The sequence below is a fragment of the Pleurodeles waltl genome, chromosome 3_1, assembly GCF_031143425.1.
Source record: "Pleurodeles waltl isolate 20211129_DDA chromosome 3_1, aPleWal1.hap1.20221129, whole genome shotgun sequence".
In the NCBI taxonomy this organism is placed as follows: Eukaryota; Metazoa; Chordata; class Amphibia; order Caudata; family Salamandridae; genus Pleurodeles; species Pleurodeles waltl.
This window is the reverse complement of record NC_090440.1, coordinates 993,952,017-993,971,898: the sequence shown is the minus strand read 5'-3', so window position 1 is coordinate 993,971,898 and position 19,882 is coordinate 993,952,017. Positions and strand designations below refer to the sequence as shown.

At 42.8% G+C, this 19,882-nt stretch overlaps 1 protein-coding gene across 2 annotated transcripts in view; it reads left to right on the top strand.

The window, feature by feature from the left end:
* LOC138284896 (uncharacterized) overlaps window positions 1–18,073 on the top strand; it is a 60,427-nt gene extending 42,354 nt beyond the window's left edge. For both annotated transcript variants that reach the window (XM_069224149.1, XM_069224150.1), the window contains exons 2-4: window positions 3,498–3,678; window positions 5,074–5,222; window positions 15,739–18,073. In XM_069224149.1, coding sequence (XP_069080250.1) covers window positions 3,512–3,678; window positions 5,074–5,222; window positions 15,739–17,750 — 2,328 coding nt within the window. In that variant the 5' untranslated portion in view covers window positions 3,498–3,511 and the 3' untranslated portion in view covers window positions 17,751–18,073. The remainder of the gene's footprint in view (window positions 1–3,497; window positions 3,679–5,073; window positions 5,223–15,738) is intronic.
* Window positions 18,074–19,882: the final 1,809 nt, after the last annotated feature.

Sequence of the window (19,882 nt, the reverse complement as noted above, 5' to 3'; positions counted from 1 at the left end):
CGACACCCCCAATAATCAAACTGTGGATACTTTTACATATTAATAAGGTCTGCCTGACCAGAATAGTATTACGATTTCATAAATTTTACTGCTTTTTTAAAACAGCAACTGCCTGGAATCTTTAAATAAGTCTAGACATATTTAAACATTGGCAATTTAATAGAATACTTGTAAAAAATTTGGAGGGAGGGGCGATTATTTTTTTTTTCCACTGGGTGGGTGGGGGGCAACATTAAAATCTTTGAAGACCACTGAGGTAGAGTGCATGACTTCAGGGTCAAAATACTATATGAAAATCTAGGTATCTGGACAGTTATGCATTGTATAATGGTTTCAACTGTGACCCCTCGGGGAGTCTTTCATGTGAGTTTCCACACCGTTGCCTAGAAAAACTCCTAAGTTGTTGAGGTCTGAGAACACGAGTCTTGCCATGATAGTTGATCTTGAATCTCGGTGGACCTATAAAACAATGTTGGATTGCTCTGGTGATCAGTTGTTTCTTAAGAGCAAGAAAGCCTTCCTTTTGACGACCGTATCCCTGGCATAATCTTGGGATATGTTGATTCTTGCACCCTGCCAAGAGTTTTTTTTTCATATTTGACAAAATAAGTTGTGCATGTTGGTAGCGCACGGGTCAAAAAATTAGTGCCGGTGGAGGCAGACATGTTTTTAGGTTTATAGGAGGGCATGTTCGATTTCAAAACTCTTGTTAAATGTGACTCCCTATGTCGCCCTTATTTCATGTTTCAAAGAAGGCGATCGTAGAAGGGGCTCTGTTATCTGCTCCTTTTGGTAGTCCAAAAACATTTGAGGTTCCCCCTCCTGATGTAATCTTCGAATTTGGTGATTTCTCGTTTGAGAGTAGAGAGAGCATTGTCATTCTTAGTAGACGCTTGGATTGCGCTGTGAGGTGATTTTCCGTCATGCTTATTCGGCTTTCAACACTGTCAAATGTAGTTCCTTGAGGTGCCTTCTGATTGCAGCTACCTGTGTTTGCTATATATATCAGTGTTGGTTTGTGTCCATTGAGCAATGTTGTGGGTGTCCTTCAGCTTTTTAAGAATCTTTTCCAGAGTGGACTGGCTCTCAGGTTTGTCTTTAATAGGTGACACAGGGTTCAAGGCTTCATGTTTAGACCTTTCTTTTCAGTCCACTTCTGCTTTCCTTATTTTTGAGGGTTTTATGATGACTCTGGTCTGTCATGTTTGCAGCCTGTCAAAATTGCTTTTGAGACAGCAAATAAGAGCAGTATTGAGGCAGTGATAGTGCTGGATAGTTAACAAGTTAGTTAATCAATGAATTAGTTAGCTAGGTATGTGACTGTGAGCAACAAAGAGTGTAGTGATAGTGCCGGTTAGTTAACAAGTTTGTTAATCAGTTTGTTAGTTAACTAGATACATGATTTTGAGCGACAAGGGGGTGTAGGCTTTCCACGTTGACAGGCGGTTGCGCCGTTCCAGTTGATTATACAAAATGAATGATTGTGCCAAGCTGCCTGGCAGTGGAAATATGAAGGATCTGTTGTGACACCGCAACACAGTGCATATTTTATTAGCTGTACCCCTTCAGTGCGACGTAGATATAGGTCACGCCACCTAGTACATAGTGGATGATTGCTTATTAGATCACATCACATCACATCAGTTCACATAAACATCACGTATCTATCATATATTCATCACCTATCCATCCAACACATATTCATCAAGGTGTTGATAAGAGATTGTTAGTCGAAAATGTATTAGTGTATTGCGGTAAAGACACTCTAAACAGTGTGTTCTCTCATTATTGAGCGCATTGTACCTGTGTGTGGCTAAATGTTTTTACTGGTTTGCAAGCATTTGTGTTGCTCTCGACAGCAGGCCTGGTGGTTTGTACTATTCTTGTATGCACATCAAACGGATAAAGTATTTGGGCCAGTTAATGCAGGCACGGTGTTGATTGTTGACTATTGAGTCCGAGGCCTAGGGGGCGCGTGAGTTGTACACTGGGCCATCACAGACCGCTTGGAAGGAGAGAGTTGTGGCGTGCAGGGCAGCACTAGCAAAGTTCAGCAGATCACAGTCAAAGATCACAGTCTCACTGCGGTGGAAGCCCTTGTTAAATTTAGAGTATTTTAGGCCAGTGGATGCTTTCTAAGTACTGAGTCTGAGGCCTAGGGGACACAAGGGCTGCTCCAGGCCGACAGGAGCAGGACAGAGCGTGCCGCACTAGTGAAGATCAATGATTCAAGGTCTCACCGCAATGAAGGGCCACGTGGTGGACACAGTATATTACCAGTGGGTTTGCACCGATGCTAATGGAGCCGCTGTAACTGCTGGAGTATTCTTGTGCGGCTGTGCATTTACATGCTTTGCGTTCCTTCTCCAGGTGAAGGGATGGGCGCCGCCATATTGTTTCAGTGCGGATATCTGCTTGATTACTGACGGGTCGGTCCCCCAGGATCTCAGAACCTGAGGGCATCCTAAAAAAACAAAAGAGATGGAAAATAAATGAGCATCTAACTGGGCACCCTAGATGTAAGCAAAATAAATTGGTTGTATTTATATTTCATATGAAAATAAAAGAAATAAAAAAGTAAACTTTGGACCACCTTTTTTTATTCAATAAAAATGAACTATTTTGAGGCCGATTGAATAATGTGTGTAGGCCTTTTGCAGTCAATCAAATTAAAGAAAGCCAGTGAGAAATGTGGGCTCAGCTATTACCCTTATGCTGTGGAGGGTAGAAGCAAAATGTGACTTTAACACCCCAATGGATAAAGCCTGCTAACAATTATGTATGAATATATTTAAAAAAGCCAATAGACAGCCTAGACAGCTAAAGTTGTCTCAAAGAACAGACCTAAAAAGGGGGCCCATGCAATCCTAGTGTATGGGAAATTGGAAATTATATTATTGTTTGCTTACGGTTATCCTATGACGCTAATAATATTTGGAGAGGTGGAATTATGCCATTGAGTATATACAAAACATAAAACTTTCAAAGAAGGGCACAGTAACGAGTGCGTGAAAAGGGTGAAGAGAAACAGAGACAAATATCATAAAGTATCACAATAATTGAGTTATTCTGCAACATTTATACATAGGTACAGAATTAATTCCAATTTTACTGTTAGTTTTCTATGCATATGTCGTATACTGTTCCATTTGCTGAGTTGCTTACTTTCATAGTTACAAATTTATAAAGATCGCTAAATTAGTTTATGTACCTGCCACTGAACCTAGAATGCAGACAACACTAATTAAAGCCTGCATTCTGACTCACTGAGCTAATTGCAGCACTGCATGTAGGGAGGTATTGGTTATTTCATATCATCTGTTGCTACTGTGTATCTTACCCTACTGTCAGTCTCGTACATTCAGGCAAACAACTCCACAAGTTAGAGGTCCATTAAAGTAGGGCGTTTTATGTGTTTTACAGAGCATTGTTTAATTCTGCACTATTTACTTTAAGGGATGTGTTTAAAGTAAATTTTGGTGTTGTCATGCTTGCAGAGGGAGCTGTGAGAATGGAGCCTAGTAATGAAAGTGACTGTCAGATGTTGGAAACTATACAGGAGGATAAAGAACAGCTAAACTGTTCACAGAGAACTGAAAGTTATTTCAGTGTAAAGGAAGAACCACAGTCTCAAGAAATTCAGCCACAACACCCACCAGAACCCACTAGTTGCACTCGGTGAGTTATCCGATATGTGTCCGGGACTATGATGATTCAACTTTATTTAAATTTGCTTGCACATTGTGTTGTGTATACTGAGTTAGTGTCCTGTGTATAATGATGACTCCAGTCTGGATAAAATTGTAAGCCTTTATTATTCAGCCCCACACACCATAATACATCCTCCCTCTGCCTTTGCCACCATCAACTGGCCAGTAGAATGCTACTACCTCATACATTCTATAACAGAATTATGACCTCGCTCCAGTGCCATTTAAAAACATACAATACCATTTAAAGACATAATAACTAATATCACTAAACTGGGTGTAAAAACACAATATTTAGTATCCAAAACAATAAATCTTAAATGTTGCTTTGATTCTCAGAATATCATATTCCTACTTAGTGCAATATATACAATATCTTCCTGGGTTGTATGTCACAATATTGTTAGCAGAAATATTATCTTCTCCCATATGGCGTAGATTTTCTATTATTAACTCCAGTGGGTCGATATTTTTGTAAACTATTTTTGTAACACAATATGTTTGGCAGACAATATTTTGGTTACGATATTCTGGTGGTATACAGATTTTTCTTAGCAGACTGGATAGCTCAGTTGGTTATGCTTTTGGTGTGAGCAACCATGAAAGGAAGAATTTAGAGTCCTTTACTTTCTGTAATGCAAGGATTTCATGCCTTACGTCAGTGTGTAGTAAGCAGTGAATGCCAAGCTGTTTTAGCTTCAGTTAAAGTATAGATCCAGATACTTTTGGACGTTGAAATAAAAAGCTAATTGGAATTACTTATGTGAATACCAATACTTATAGGCAGATTTTAAATATCGGATATATCATATTCATGGTTTTGTTATAGCTCAAAATCATATATCAAGTAACGATATTCGCGAAGCACATTCTTGTGGCACATCACTGCTGAAGCCTTCAATTGGGATATATCAAGTCACTGTGGGTGAAAGCTTGAGCAGACTGCTTTGGATGGGGTACAGCTAGTGTTTTTCTAGTGGGCACATCGGTCTGATTATAGGGAGTAAGAATTCTATACCCTGTTTAAGGGGTGGGTTACCTCTGACCCCTCTGTGAAGGCAGTCCTAGGGTTCATTCATATCCAGCTCTGTATTTAAAGATTTGCTCTATCCAGGTGTGTGGGGTGGAGCTGCCCAAAAACGCAAATTAATGACCTTGGCGCAGACTGTGTAGAGAAATATGCCTTGTTAGATTTAGGGGCAATCTAGCATATTCATTTCTGAGAGGAAAAAGGTTCTGCTATTCCTTCGTCAAGCTGTGCCTTAGCGGTAAGACATACAACTTAAAAAGATTTTAGTCAAAGGTTTTTGTTTCAAACACACTAACTGCAATCAGCTTTTGCAATTCAACTTCTTTTTTGCAGGGTAATTTCTGATACAGAAGAAAGCATTTGCAGTTCCCTTGAAAGTACGTCGCAGAAAGGAAAGTTGCCTGGTTTGCAAAAGAAATGCAGAACGAAATATTACAAGTCAAAATTTGATGTGACCTGGATCCAGACTGGTCCGTTTAAAGGTACCTCTTGATTCAATAAACCATGCTTTACTCCACACAACAAATGGTGGTTGCCCCTCTTTTTTAAAGGTGTTACATTTTCCAATTTCCAAAGCTTTAGCTTCACCTTATATAATCAACAGAAAAGTGGCCTTAAGAAGCATTACTGATATGGTCTTTGGCCAAACCAAATGTTGATTACTTTGAGTACAGATTTTAATTTTTCAGAAATGTTGTGCTTCTGCTGAAAAGGTGTTTTGGTTGCACTTTATGCCCGGTGAGAAAGCTTATGCTCAACATGGCTGGACCTGGATGGTTATATGGAAAAGTTTTTATCAAGGATACTGGCCTGATCTGTTTACAATGCAGTTATGACAAAGGCAGTAGGTATAACTTAATTATTGTAGAAAACCTATATAAAGCATAGTAGTGTAGATTGCCATTACACTATTTTGAAAATTATAGAGGTGCATTGTTACAGGGAGTATCACAGAATGCCATAGTAGGCAAAGATTTTGGTGTTGGTTACTCCCAGTGACAAACTCTAAGGGATAACAAAGGTGAACTTGCACTTCAATCCTTGTTATGCCATTGTATGAAGACTTGTATATTGTTTTGCAAACTGTACACATTTACTTTTTTTACTGTATACTGCTAATTGCCTTCTGGGAAAGCTTAATGCAGAATATTGTAAGACTTACTTGATTATAGCGACAAGCCAGAAATAAAGGTTATAGGCTAGATCAGTTCAATAGAAAATGATATGTCAGGGGCCATACATCCATCCGTTTTAATTATGAATATTTAAAACAAACACAGTAGGTATGACTAATTTATTGTGAAAATAGTATGTTAAAGCCTGTGGGCCTTAATGGTGAATTGTTACTCCATTGAGATAAAGCCTATAGGAAGGGACTGCAGTATTTGGATTATCTCAGATTTTTGTAGTAAGTGAGGGGATGTCGTACTTGTTTCCGCTTCTGACAAGCAGTTGAGTTGAAAAGTTTGTGTGATAACCCATTTTATGCCCCTTTCATAGAGGTTGTATATTGTGGTGCCAACTGTAATTTTTTTCATACATATTTGTGACAGTATGACTGTGCGCCTGATGTTTCCCAGTTTATGTGAAGTACAGCATGCCTTAGTTGGTTATGTGACAAGCCAGGGATGAAGACAAAAGGCTTGATTGGTTCATGGAAAACTTATGTCAGACACCATTCTTCTATTTATTTTTATGAAAAGTTATGACTAAGTGGTAAGCCTGACTTACGTTTTGTGACAAACATATATTAAAGTCAACAGGCATTTAAGGAGGATTGTTATTAAACTGTGTTAAAAGGCTGTAGACTGGAATTTTGTTAACATTTAATCTCACAGAATAATTTAGTAAGAAATGGTTTGGTGTATGTTACCTCATCTGAAAGACCCTAGAAGGAGATGTGCGCAGTGATAATCCCTGTTAGACCTCTTACGAGTGGTTGTACATTGTTTTGACAGCTGTAATTTGACAAGTATTTGTAATTTCGCCTACTGTTTGCCTGCAGCCTCCCTTGCAAGAAAGTCCATGCTCCATGTAGTGGGCCTGAGTTAATCATGATGACAAGCATATACTAAAGGTTACAGGCCTCATTGGTTAATTTGGGAAAGTAATCTCACATACTAAACACACAGTAAATAAGAATTGGGCTATTCTTCTTTACTGTGTGTTTAGTAATTGATGGGGAGGACAGAAGAATAGGTCTGAAGGACCTCTCGCCCCTCTGGTTTTTACAGACATCAGATGCCATAGCATAGATGTGCTTATTATTAAACGTTATGACAAAGGCAGTAGGACTTGATTGTTTCTGTGAATAGCAACAAACCCCCTCATTTTGTTAATTCCTAAACAAAATACTTTATGTTTACAGCTTTGAATCCATACATAAATGATATTTATATATCAATATATATAAGTTGTTTAGAATTTATATACGTATATATAAATTCTAAACAACTAATAAACCATTAAAAAAAAAAAAGGACACATTTACCTTAAAATTGGTTGTTCAGACAATCGTTATTCAGGCAAAATCGTTGTTTAGACAGTAGTTGTTAAGTACTTTGTTGTGGAGACTTTTTAGTTGTTTAGCAGTAGTGGTTTAGGCTATCCTTGTTCAGGACCTAGTTGTTCCGTCACATATTCGCCTCAGAGACCACATGTGTACATCACAATGAACAGGCGCACCGGTACGGAGGTATTAAAAGATTGTCAGTACCAAGACGCTCATCTCTACAGAGGCTCCGCCGCCTTAGTGGGGTCAGGAATCTTACCCTTGCTGTAAATGGAAGAAACACTGAATTCAAGGGATCTCTTTATGGTCACATATAAATGAGATGCCTCACGAAGAAGTGTTGTAGAGAACCCCGCACACCTAGAGCGTGAACAGCATCTAAAAGCTTTGCATGAGCGGCTCCTGACCACATGTCCTTCATACACCAGAAGACTAACAAGCATTTGCAATGCAACGGGTCTCGCGTTTGCTCATGTTAGAGCTGATAGCATTGTAAACTCCTAACCCAACTTTTCACCCATCAGCAAAAGTGCATTTATGTAGGTACCCGAAAAAGTGCAATTAACTATGTAAAGCGCTCGACTTCTGCCAAGCAAAATCGCGCTAGTAAATTAGAGAAAAAGTAGTCCACGAGCCGGACAGAAAACAGCGAGCCTTGCATGTTTTCTGTACTTGGTCGATGTGCTCGAGGAGGACTAGCCACCGGAAAAGGCATGACCTATGCATGCCTTTGACTAATGAAAACAAGCAGATTTTATTAGGCAGGCCCAGGAACCAATGAAAAACACTGACGTAACCTCGACAGGGCTCGGAGCCCTTTTCTAAACACGAAAGCGTCTCGCTGCGATACGCATGCGCGAGCGCATGCAACGCAGGCTCGACCCTAAAAAGGAAAACTCTGTTTGAGGACATGTTGTCCCACAAGTTGTAGGTTTTTTTTTTTTAGGTCTCTTGTGCTTCAGTATTGTGCTCTGTGAAGGACACGGACTCAAGATGTGCAGGAGGGGAGGAAGAGGGAGGGCTCTGCGGGCGATGTAGATCTTTTTAATGCTGGAACGACTAGGGAGGGATATCCACCCCACAAGCAGGGTTCACACCTGGGGAGACCCGCAACAGAGCACAACACACCCAAACTTTCATGGGGATTACTACACAGTTGTGGGATATAAAAGGCCTCAATTCTCGCAATAAACGCCACAGATTAGGGAAATATTGATCAGACCAAAGATACGATGTGGTGGCACTCCAGGAGACACATCTTAAAGGAGGGAACAGACATAGGCTAAGGCATAAATCCTACTCTATAGCGTATAAATCCTCAGCAACCACAAAATATATTGAGATGGCACTATTTTTTCACTCCTCTGTAGGTTTTTCCCCAGATGATTTTAAATCGGACAAAGACGGTAGACTTCTCATGGTGAAGGGTCCTCCTGCAGGGCGAATGTACACTTTTGCTCTAATCTATGTACCTAATGTTAACCAAGCCCCCTTTGTTGAGATAATCCCTCTCGCTATTAGGAGGATTTGCTGAAGGAGAGATTATCCTACTAGGAGACTTTAACCTTACTTGAGATCTAGACATGGACAGCTCCCATTCCCATGGGGTGCTTCTCCAAATGGCTAAAGCTTGAACTACAAAAAGCAGAGCTCATAGATGCTTGGCAGGCACTACATCCCACCACTAAAAATTATTCCTTTTTTCTCATAGGCAGCGTACCTACTTGAAAATAGACTATGGTTCGTTCAGCCACTCACTTAAACCAGCAATACTCAGGGCTTTCTTCCACTCAATCACTATCTCTGATCATGCCCCCTACAGTTGACCTTGGATTGGAGCCCTCCCTTTTTAAGCTTTGCCGCTGGTTCTTCCCTTCACCCCTAACAAGAAATCACCTTCTTAGAGATGAACTCCGTAAAGATATCAGGGACTTCTTTAAATTGAATCCCTCCCAGGACACTAGTCCCGCTATCACCTGGGGCCCATTCATAGCGTACATTAGAGAGAAATGCTTTATGCTCATTTTGACACTTAACCTCTCTTTTGTTTGCTGCTTATTAACATTCGATGGAGAACTTAGTAAGGCCGAGCAAGCACACATCAGCATCCAAAACTTTTATTACAGTGGAGGTGTAGGAAACTGGCCCCTTGTTTGCAGAACCCTCACTTTTTGCCTGATATCTGATGCTAACTTGACTGTGTGTGTTCTGGGATCCTGCTAACCAGGCACCAACACCTGTGTTCTTTCCGGAAACGTTTACCATTGTTCCACAATTGGCACACCCCTGGTACACAAATAAGTCCCTTGTAAAAGGTACCAGTGGTACCAAGGGCCCTGTGACCAGGGAGGGTCCCTAAGGGCTGAAGCATACATTGTGTCACCCTTAGGGACCCCCCACTAAACCCAGCATACTGCCAATGCAGCTTGTGTATTGGTGGGGAGAAAAAGACAAAGTCGACATAGCACCCTTCTTAGGGTGCCATGCCCACAAACCACTGCCTATGGCATAGGTAAGTTACCCCTATAGCAGGCCTCACAACCCCAAGGCAGGGTGCACTATACAACAGGTGAGGGCATATCTGCATGAGCAATATGCCCCTACAGTGTCTAAGCCCATTCTTAGACATTGTAAGTACAGTGTGGCCATACTGAGTACATGGGCTGGGAGGTTGTCATTATGAGCTCCACAGCTCCATGATGTCTTCACTAAAGTCTGGGAGGTTTGATATCAAACTTCTCAGCACAATAAACCCACACTGATGCCAGTGTTGGATTTATTGAAAAGTGCACCCAGAGGGCATCTTAGAGATGTCCTTGGTATTTTACCCAATCCTTTAGTGCAGGACTGACCACTGGGTGGAGGTACTTCACACTTCCCCCCCCCCCCCCTTTTGCAAGAACTGTACCACTTGGTGGTGAGCCTCAAAGGCTCAGGCCTCCTGTTACAATGCCCCAGGGCACTCCAGCTAGTGGAGATGCCCACCCCCTTGGACAAAGCCCCACTTTTGGTGGCAAGTCCGACAGGAAACTTAAGAAAAACAAGGAGGAGTGACCACTCCACCCGAGACCACCCTTAAGGTGTCCAGAGCTGAAGTGACCCTCTCTTTGCAGAATCCTCAATCTTGATTTGGGGCACATGGACCAATACGGTTAGGTCCGTTTCCCCCTCCCCAAAAGGGAGTGGACACCAGAAGGGTGTAGTCACCCTCAGGGACAGTAGCCATTGGTTACTGCCCCATGACCCCTGTAACACCCATAAATCCAGGATTTAAGGGTCTCCCTGAACCCAGATCACCAGATTGGCGACCTCAAGAAGACGACAAGAAGAAAGAAGGACTGCTAAGCTGACTGTAGGAAAGTGCCCTCTTTTTGGCATGGTTACCCCCACATTTTGCCTGATGTCAGTATGTTTTGACTGTGTTCACTGGGCTCCTGCTAACCAGGACCCCAATGACTGTGCTCTCTCTCCCTCTATATTTGGTTGCTTGGGACTTCACACACCCCACATTTGGCACACTGATGCCCTCATATAAGTCCCTAGTATATGGTACCCAGGGCATTGGGGGCACTAGGGGTTCCCCATTGGCTGCAGCATCTATTATGTCACCTATGGGAGCCCATGTAAAATGTGTCTGCAGGCCTGCCATTGTAGCCTGCGTGAAAAGGTGCATGCACCCTTTCACTTCGGGTCACTGCACCAGGCCACTGTAAATCACTCCTATGGTAGGCCCTCCTAGCCCAGAGGGCAGGGTGCAGGTTCCTGTGTGTGTGAGGGCACCCCTGCATGAGCAGTGGTGCCCCTACGAACTCCAGCTCCATTTTCCTGGACTTCATAAGTGCGGGGAAGCCATTTTTACCTATAAAGTGGACCTGTGTTAGGCTACATAATGGTAACTCCGAACCTGGGCATGTTTGGTATCAAATGTCGGAATCATACCCCAGCACTCTTGCCAGTATGGTTGTATAATTCCATGCACTCTGGGGCCTCCGTAGAGGACCCCTGGGCATGTTTAGTATCAAATGTCGGAATCACACCCCAATACTGTTGCCAGTAGTGGTTGTATGATTTCGTGCACTCTAGGGCCTCCTTAGAGAACTCCCAGCTTTGTTCCTACTAGTTTGCAGGGTTTTGCCGGGCAGCCTGCGCTGCTGCCATCCTACAGATAGGTTTCTGCCCTCCTGCTGCTTGACCAGCTCAAGCCCAGGAAGGCAGAACAAAGGATTTCCTTTGGGAGAGGGAGGCAACACCCGCTCCCTTTGGAAATAGGTGTTACTTGGCTTGGGAGGGTTAGCCTCCCCAAGGCACTGGTATGCTTTGAAGGGCACATTTAGTGCCCTCCTTGCATAAATCGGTTTGTACCAGTCCAGGGACCTCCAGTCTCTGCACTGGCACGAGATTGGACAGTGGAAAGGGTAGTAACCACTCCACTGTCCATCACAACCCTGGGGTGGTGCCCATAGCTCCTCCAGGTGGCCACTTGATTCTGCCATCTTGAATCCAAGTTGTGCAGAGGCCTCTGGAAGCATCTGAGTGACCAGGACAGGCCCAGGGTGGTGCCCAGAGCTCCTCCAGGTGGTCACTTTATTCTGCCATCTTGAATCCAAAATGGGCAGAGGCTTCTGGGTGCATCTGAGTGGAGAGGACAGGCAGGTGATATCACAGCCCTCTCCTGTTAGGTGGTCACCCTGCTTGGTGACTAATCCCCCTTCCTGGGCTATTTAGGGTCTCCCTCTTGGATGGTTCCTCAGATTTGACGTGCATAATTCCAGCAGGACTACACTGTATCGTTGTCTGCAACTTCTGGAACTGCAATTGGACCCTCCAGGAACCGACAATCTGCAACTACAGTGACGACTCTGCTCTGCAACATTGTTTCTCCAGCTCCTTCCAGCAAATGGATCCTGCATCCCGGGACTCCCCTCTGTGGGCTGAGTCCCCCTGGACCTTGCTGGTCCCAGACAGCTTTGCATTTCTTCTTCCACGACATTTGCCTTTTGCCAAGGCTTGTTGGTGTTTTTTCCACACCACTGACCGACTACAATCTTTCCTCCGGCATGAGACGTCAACTGCATCACTTCAGGAACTCTTCAGCTACTCCAGTACTGCACTGCTGACCGTCCACAGTCGACTTGGTCCTGCATCTACAGACGGGTGAGTAGTGGCTCCTGCTACAACCGGACACTCCAATGTGAACTGGACTTGGTCCCCTTCCTTTAAAAGTCTTCCTCTTTCAAGATCCACCTTTGGTTTCTTGCAGTCTTGTCTTTGTCTTGCAAAATCCTTTTCTGAAGTCATTTTGGTGGTTTGGGGAGAAGCAGGTTCTTTTTGGGATTCCTAGTTCCTCCAGCTCCCCTCTACCGATTCCACTTCCTAGGGTGGAGGCCCGACTTTTGCACCTGGTATAAGGTGATAACACCATAGGTGCTCACCACACATCAGGCCAGCTTCCTACACTGACCCCCAGCAGAGATGACTGAAAACACCAACTGATTTGGCCTCAACCCTACCGGTCTGTCTCCAGCTTCTGAAGCCCTGCTACAAAAAGACGATGCATCCTGCAGGACCAGCAACCTCTTAAAAGCCCCAAGAGGACTGCCTGCACCCCAGAAGACCAAGATCTCCCTTGGACATTGGCCCTGACCAGAAAAAACTCCAGCAAAGGACCCCAGAACTGCCCCAGATCCGCGAGTCCTGCTCACTCTGCACCAAAAGCTCACGGCCCGTGTCCAGCCGACTAGAGCTGGTCCCAAGGCGATTCTGACCTAGTGTCCACCCTGGGTTGACCCCTCCTATGCCCAAAGGTACCCCTGCACCCGCAGCCTCCTGGCCTTGGGGGATCCGACCTCCGGTCCAGCGACGTTCAGCAGGCGGCCCTGCTCCTTGTCCAGCCTGTGTTTTTTTTTTTTTTAATCAACCCCTTGACCTAGCCTGCAGCATCTTTGTGACCCCCGGGGTCCCTCTATTGAAAAGCATTGGGAGCCTGACGCTAAGTTTTCAGCCTGCACCAGGCCGCCCCTGTGCCGCTCAGGGTGTGTGTTTGGTGCCAACCTGTGCCCCACCCCCTGTGCTCACCTAGACCCCCCCCCCCCCAGGTCTACCCGCCAAAGACATGAGTACTTACTTTCTAGCAGATCTGATTCCGAGTGCCCCCAGTATCCATAGGAACCCATTATAAATCCTGCATCATCTTTGACCTCTGCACCCAGCCGGCCCCGTGTTGCTGGTGGTGGGTGTTTGGTGCTAATTTGAACCCCAACCTATGGACATCCTAACCACCAGAGACTGGAACTGTAAGTCTTGTACTTACCTTCAAAAACTATATTTTCTTCCCCCCTTTGAAAATTGCAGTGTCAACATTTAAAACAGATATTTGCTATTTTCTTGAAAACCATTTAACTTGCCAAATTGAAACAAAGTGGTATGGATACATATGTTGGATACTTACTTCCAAATGTACTTACCTGCAAACTGAATCTTGTGGTTCTTGAAATAAAGTAACAAAATATATTTTTGCTATATAAAAACAGTTGTCCTGGAGTTAGTCATTGAGTGTTTGCTTCATTTATTGGCTGTGGGTGTACATCAAACGCTTCACACTATCCTCTGATAAGCCTAACTGCTCAGCCACACTACCATGAATGGGAGCGTTAGTATTTTCTGCTTTAGCCTCTGTTAAGCCTCTGGGGAACCCCTGGAAACTGTACACACTATGTCTCATTTTTATATAGTATATACAGAGCCAGCTTCCTACAGGAGGGTCACAACACTCAGAGGTAAATCAAATGTGATCTATAGCAACAGGGCTGAACATAACCCTTTTACGACGTAAACAATCCTCCTATGAACATTGAAATAAGGTGGGACTTCGACTGGCGAGAGAACTCGGAATTAAATGGGAGAGGGAATATATAAGGGATATAATGACAGATAGAGGTGACATAGCAACCTCTGATGTGAAAAAACTTGCGTCTTCAGCAAATTCTATGCATGACTATACACAACTATATTCTGCAGATGAAAACAAGCGGATTTTAAAAGGCAAGCCCACAAACCAATGTAAATGACTGACGTGACATGGGCGTGGTTGGAAGCCCAAAGAGAGATAACAGAATGGGACAGAGCGCTTTGCGCTCGCCCCAAAAAAAGGGGCTTGCACAATGGCATACCAGACTTTGGCAGGTGATAACCATGGAAAGTATGGCTGACATCTTTATTGCAACTATAACAATTTTGAATTTATTTGGGGCCCCTTAGTGCTATATCTATATACAGATCTCCCTCTCTATACATCCTCCTCTCGCATAAGAGCGCTCCGCCTCTTTTAATTTTAAATGGGGTGCGGAGACGGAATAGCTGATCCAGGGATGGCCTTGGGAGTCCTGATCCTTCCACTACATAGCTTCACGGATACTAACAATTTGTTTTTCTTTTTCATTTTTTCATTTTTTTGTTCTGGATTTCAGGGTGGGTTTCAGTGTTCTTTACATTACACACAATTTGAGGAATTGGTGATGATACTCCTGATATATAAAGGAGAGATTCCCCCAACGACTGACAAAGGGTTATATTACTAGATACACACTAATAAGGGGGGATTTGAGCTGTCTGTTATCTCGGATGTTGATGTATGGAAAATACAAAAATAATTTTGACAATAAAAAAAATGCAATATCTTGGGAGGAGTATGGAGAAACTCTTTCCTGGTCTCATCTCCTGATGATAAAATTCTGTCTACTCACATCTTTTCCTTGTGCATTTTTACACCTTTTGTCATATAATACATATGTTGTCCATAGTGTATCATTGTTTTACCCTTGGAAGACTGCCCACCTTAGATCAGTACAGAAGAGACACACTAAAAAACGATACCGTTCAAAGATGGCTGCCCAGTGATACGTTTACTAAACAGTCAATTTTAAATGGTATTGTGCATAGTGTATTGTTTTTACTTTTCCGAGGTGGCCAACACGTTGCTTTGAAATACTGCAGGAACAACAATAGTCTATGTACAAGACGATCACCTGTTGATGTTTAATTTTATTTTCACATTTCAACTACATGACCACCAAGTTTAGATGGCAACGTTTTATTTTTCTACATTTAGTCTTACATTAATCTTGCATACACTTGTTGAGTTTGTGTGTTTGTTTTATTGCAGATGGATAAGCAGGTGAATGCAAAAATTAGACAGTGGGCATATGAATGGACGTTTCGAAGCAAGGATGAGTGACCAAGTGCATATCGGATAACTTCTTGAGTGCCTATACTAATCAGTGGCTGAAGAGGCACTTTCAGTTATTAGAAAGACCTATTAACCCCTCTTCTTTAAATATTTGGATGTTAACAAGTGCCCTTGTGTGTTTGCAATGGAAATAGAAGCGAAAAATAAAAAACCCTCATGTATAAAATTTGCTGCCACTTTACTTAAAGGTTGCCAAATACAAAAAAAAAATCTAAATTTGCAAATTCTTTTTATCTCTTAGGGATCATTGTTCCCGTCAAGAATGATTCCAGCTGCTTCCGTTGTTTGATTTGTGAAAAGAATGTATCCTGTTCTCATCAAGGTATATTTGATGTGAAACGGCATGTTTCAGGTAAAGCACACAGAACTTTCGAAGAAAGGAAGTTAAAAAACAAGGCAAGCGCTGGGCCTTTAGCAGAGCAAGAGTCCACTGAAGAGTGGCTTGTGAGACAAGCCGAAAGAAAATTTACCAAGTTTTTTGCTGAACACACAGTACCTTTTCTAGCAGCTGATCACTTGGTTCATCTCATATGGGAAAGTTTTCCTGACTCGAAGTTTGCCCAGTCCTTCACTTGCGATAAAACGCGAGCAGCCAGCATATTGAATGAAGCAATTGTACCAGAATTGTTGTCTAATTTAGCAGATGAAATGAGGGCATCTGTGTTCAGTCTTTACATTGATGGAAGCAGTTATCAAGACCCTGAGCAAAAATCATTTCCATTGACTGTACGTATTTTTGACTCTAAACAGGGCAGAGTATGCTGTAAATTTCTGGACATGTGCATAAGGAAGAATGACACAATCGAAGGTATATTTTCTGCTGTTTGCAATGTAATGCATAAACATTCCATTCCTTGGGAAAATTGTATTGGGTTTGGGCTTGACAACACCTCATTTAATATAGGGAACCTAAACCCTATAAAAACTATTGCGCACAGTTGGAATGCCAGCATATATTTCATGACATGCCCATGTCAGGTGGCAGACAATGGTGCTTTGCAAGCCTCATCTGCTTTCTGCACCTTCCTAAAAGATTTTGACGCTGAGGATTTACTTATTGATTTATACTTCTGGTTTGAACGTGCATCGGAAATAACAAACTTGTGTGGTCGGTTTGGTAAGTTTGCAGACTCTGATTACCGTGAGACGCTGAAGGAAATTTCTGTCCGTTGGCTTGGAATGCTTACCTGTTTGGATCAACTGATTCTTCACTTTGACTCCCTCCATTCTTATTTTTTGTCCTCACCTGATGTTGCTGGAGCCAGCGGGAGCAGACTGCAGAGGTTGGTTCATTGGTTCAAGAACCCTATGACGGAAATCTATTGCCTGTTTCTTCAGTCAGCATTACCAGCATTTGTGAATTTCAACCTCTTGCTGCAGAGAGAAGACCCGGTCATTCATCTGTTGCATGATGCAATTGTGGATCTTCTGGCATTGCTATTAAGTAGAGCTTATCTGGGACAGGTTGTCCACTCATTCATGAAAAACCCAGAAGCCAGCCTTCCAGATCTGAACTCCTGTGATTACCATATCCCCGATTCGAGTCTCTACTTAGGCATCGGTGTACGTGGAAAGCTGAAGAGCATGCTTGAAATGGGGATTATTGAACCACAAACACAATCTAAATTCTTTGAAGCTGTGCGCTCTTTTCACCAGGCAGCAGTAAAATGGGCATTAGAAGTGCTCCCAGTTCATGATGAGGTGCTCAAACATGCTAGAGTCTTCAACTTTTTTGAAAAACATAAATATGGTTTTGAAAGTGTGCTCTTCATGGTTGAGCGGTTTAAAACTTCTCTAAAATTTACAAAAAAAGATCTGGCCTTCCTTAAGCAAGAGTTTACCACTTATCAAGTTATTGAATTTGCAGACGTTCCAGCAAAAACCTGGGAAGATGCTGCCATTAAAGTGAACTGTGCTAGTGGAGAGATTGATGCATATAGAATAGATGTTATCTGGTTTCATCTTGAGCGGGATTTCATCTTTCGAAGCTCACACAGGAGCAAGCTTTTCCTACTTTCTAAAATTGCAAGGCTTCTTTTTACTTTACCTGACAGTAATACAGATGAGGAACGTGTGTTCTCAAGTATAGTGAAGAATAAAACAAAGTCCAATACAAGTTTGTGTGATGATAGGACTTCATTGTCTATGCTGATATTCCAAACAAATAGGCCACGTAGTGAACCTAATCAACACTGTGTCATGCCGAAGGGGAGGAAGCCAAAGCATTCTACGGCAGAGTCAAGCCAGAATTAAGTAATGTGTTTGCCTTAAATCCAACAGCTCAAACAAGAGCAAGGGAATAAAATGTTTATAGTTTAAATATTTAATGAAATTATTGAAATATACATGGAGTCAAGCAATGATTCATAGATTGCTTGCTTGTTTTAGATACACATTTGATTGTAGCAATCTGAATAGTCCTATTAACTCCTTAGAGAAAAAGCTGGCTCACATCTTCCTTGTCTCACAAAAAGCCTGAGCCAGGCAGACTTGAGCCTAACATCAAGTGTCCCTTGGACAGCCGGTTACAAAAGAGAAAAAAAAAGTTAATAAACAAAACAATGTTGTCACTCTCATTTTTGTATGTTTGTGTAGCGGTTTGGTTGTGTTGGAAATTATACAACTTGCCCATAATTGCTTTTATGATATTAAGATGAAAAGCATTTAAAAGTGCTTACATTTACACAGTTGTTATCCACCTGCTGGTTTCCCCATATCCACTCCCCAGCACTGTAGGAAATGACCATCTTTTACGTAATGTTGGTTTATTTATCTGGGTTTATTGGGGCACAGTGGCTGCTTCAGACTGGATTTTGGTATTAGATGCAAGAGCGCACTAGGATTACCGTAGTACACTCCCCACATACACCTCCATCCCTCAGAGCCCAAGTTTAGTGTGGCTAAAGACATTTGCCATCTTGAAAAATGCCCAAAATAGAAAGGTTTGGAGCCCCGTTGGTTAGGGCGTGTCCTGGAGTCATTCCCACTCACTAGCTCGTGCCAAGAATAAAGGTAGATTTTTTAGGCACCCACTTCAGAACACTGCTGGACCTGAGGAAGAACGTAAGAGGACTGGACCTGCTGTATGTGACCTGAAAGGAGCCATGCAGGACTGGATTTGCTGCCTCTTGTTCTCTGGATAAAGTAGTGGACTCCACAGGTAAGGGTTATAAGGCTGGCCTCCTCTCCAAACTACAGAGATACAACAAGCTATGAGGCCTTCTCTGCAATGGCCCAGCTGACCTTGACTGGACCCTGCTGTTGCCTGACACCCTGCAAGTCTCTTAGTTGCCTCCCTCAATGTCAATGCAGTCTTTACAAGTTTAGTCTTGAGGTGGATTGGGACTTAAAAGACTAAGTCAGAGGGTAAACTTTCTGACAAGGATAAACCTGGTTGGTATTTCCAATCCACGCTCCACTGCGGTCTGCCACAAATTACACCTAGGTCACTGTCTGCTGTGACCATTGACTATCATAGGCATTTTATGCTTCTTGGCGCTATTCCTACTTAAAATCATATTTCCGGTTCCCCTTATTTGATTTTTGACATTTTGGTGTAATTTTGCTCATTACATTTTACTCAAGTTTTCTAATTCAGTTTGGGATTTTTATTGTTTTGCATTTTGACTTTATTGTTGTCTTGGTACTGCATAATTCCTTTGCACTTTGCTCTAAGTTAACCCTGCCTGATCTATGCTATAGCTGCCAGAGGGTTGAGCCCAGGTGAATTTAGTGACTTTAAGGGTTCACCCTTCTCATAGTTGATGAAAGTGACATAGAGGAGGGAGTTACAGTCCATTAACTGCTGAATGAAGAAGTGCAATGTTGCAATCTGGTCTGTGCAGGATCTATCTTTGCTGAAGCAAGCTTGCTGGTCTCACAGCTGAGCGTCGACTTGTTCCTCCATTCTGTTCAGGATGACTCTGTTGAATACTTTGCCTGGGGCTGATAGCAAAGGTATCCCTCTGTAGTTAATGCAGTTATTCCGGTCACCTTTCTGGGGCATCTTGATGCGTTATCCCTGCTTCCAGTCTCATGGCACCTTTTCCTCTTCCTAGATCCTCCTCTATGTCAATTTTATCGACTACGAGAAGGCATTCCACACTATGGACTACTTCCAATTTCCAATATCCACTCACACCTAGTCCTCGCCTCCCTCCCTCCCTCCCTCCTGCCCTATAAACATTATAAACCTCATAACTTCCACATTCTGAAACTCCTGTTGTGGTTCTACCCTTGCATTTCAATTCAATCCCACAGTCACTGATATATCCCCTAACATATCAATATCCTACTTCACACTTTGGGGGGCGTGGCCAAGATGGCGGCCGGAGCGGACGCTTGAGAAAAGAGCTCCGCTCGCGGCCCTCCTTCTTGCCGAATAT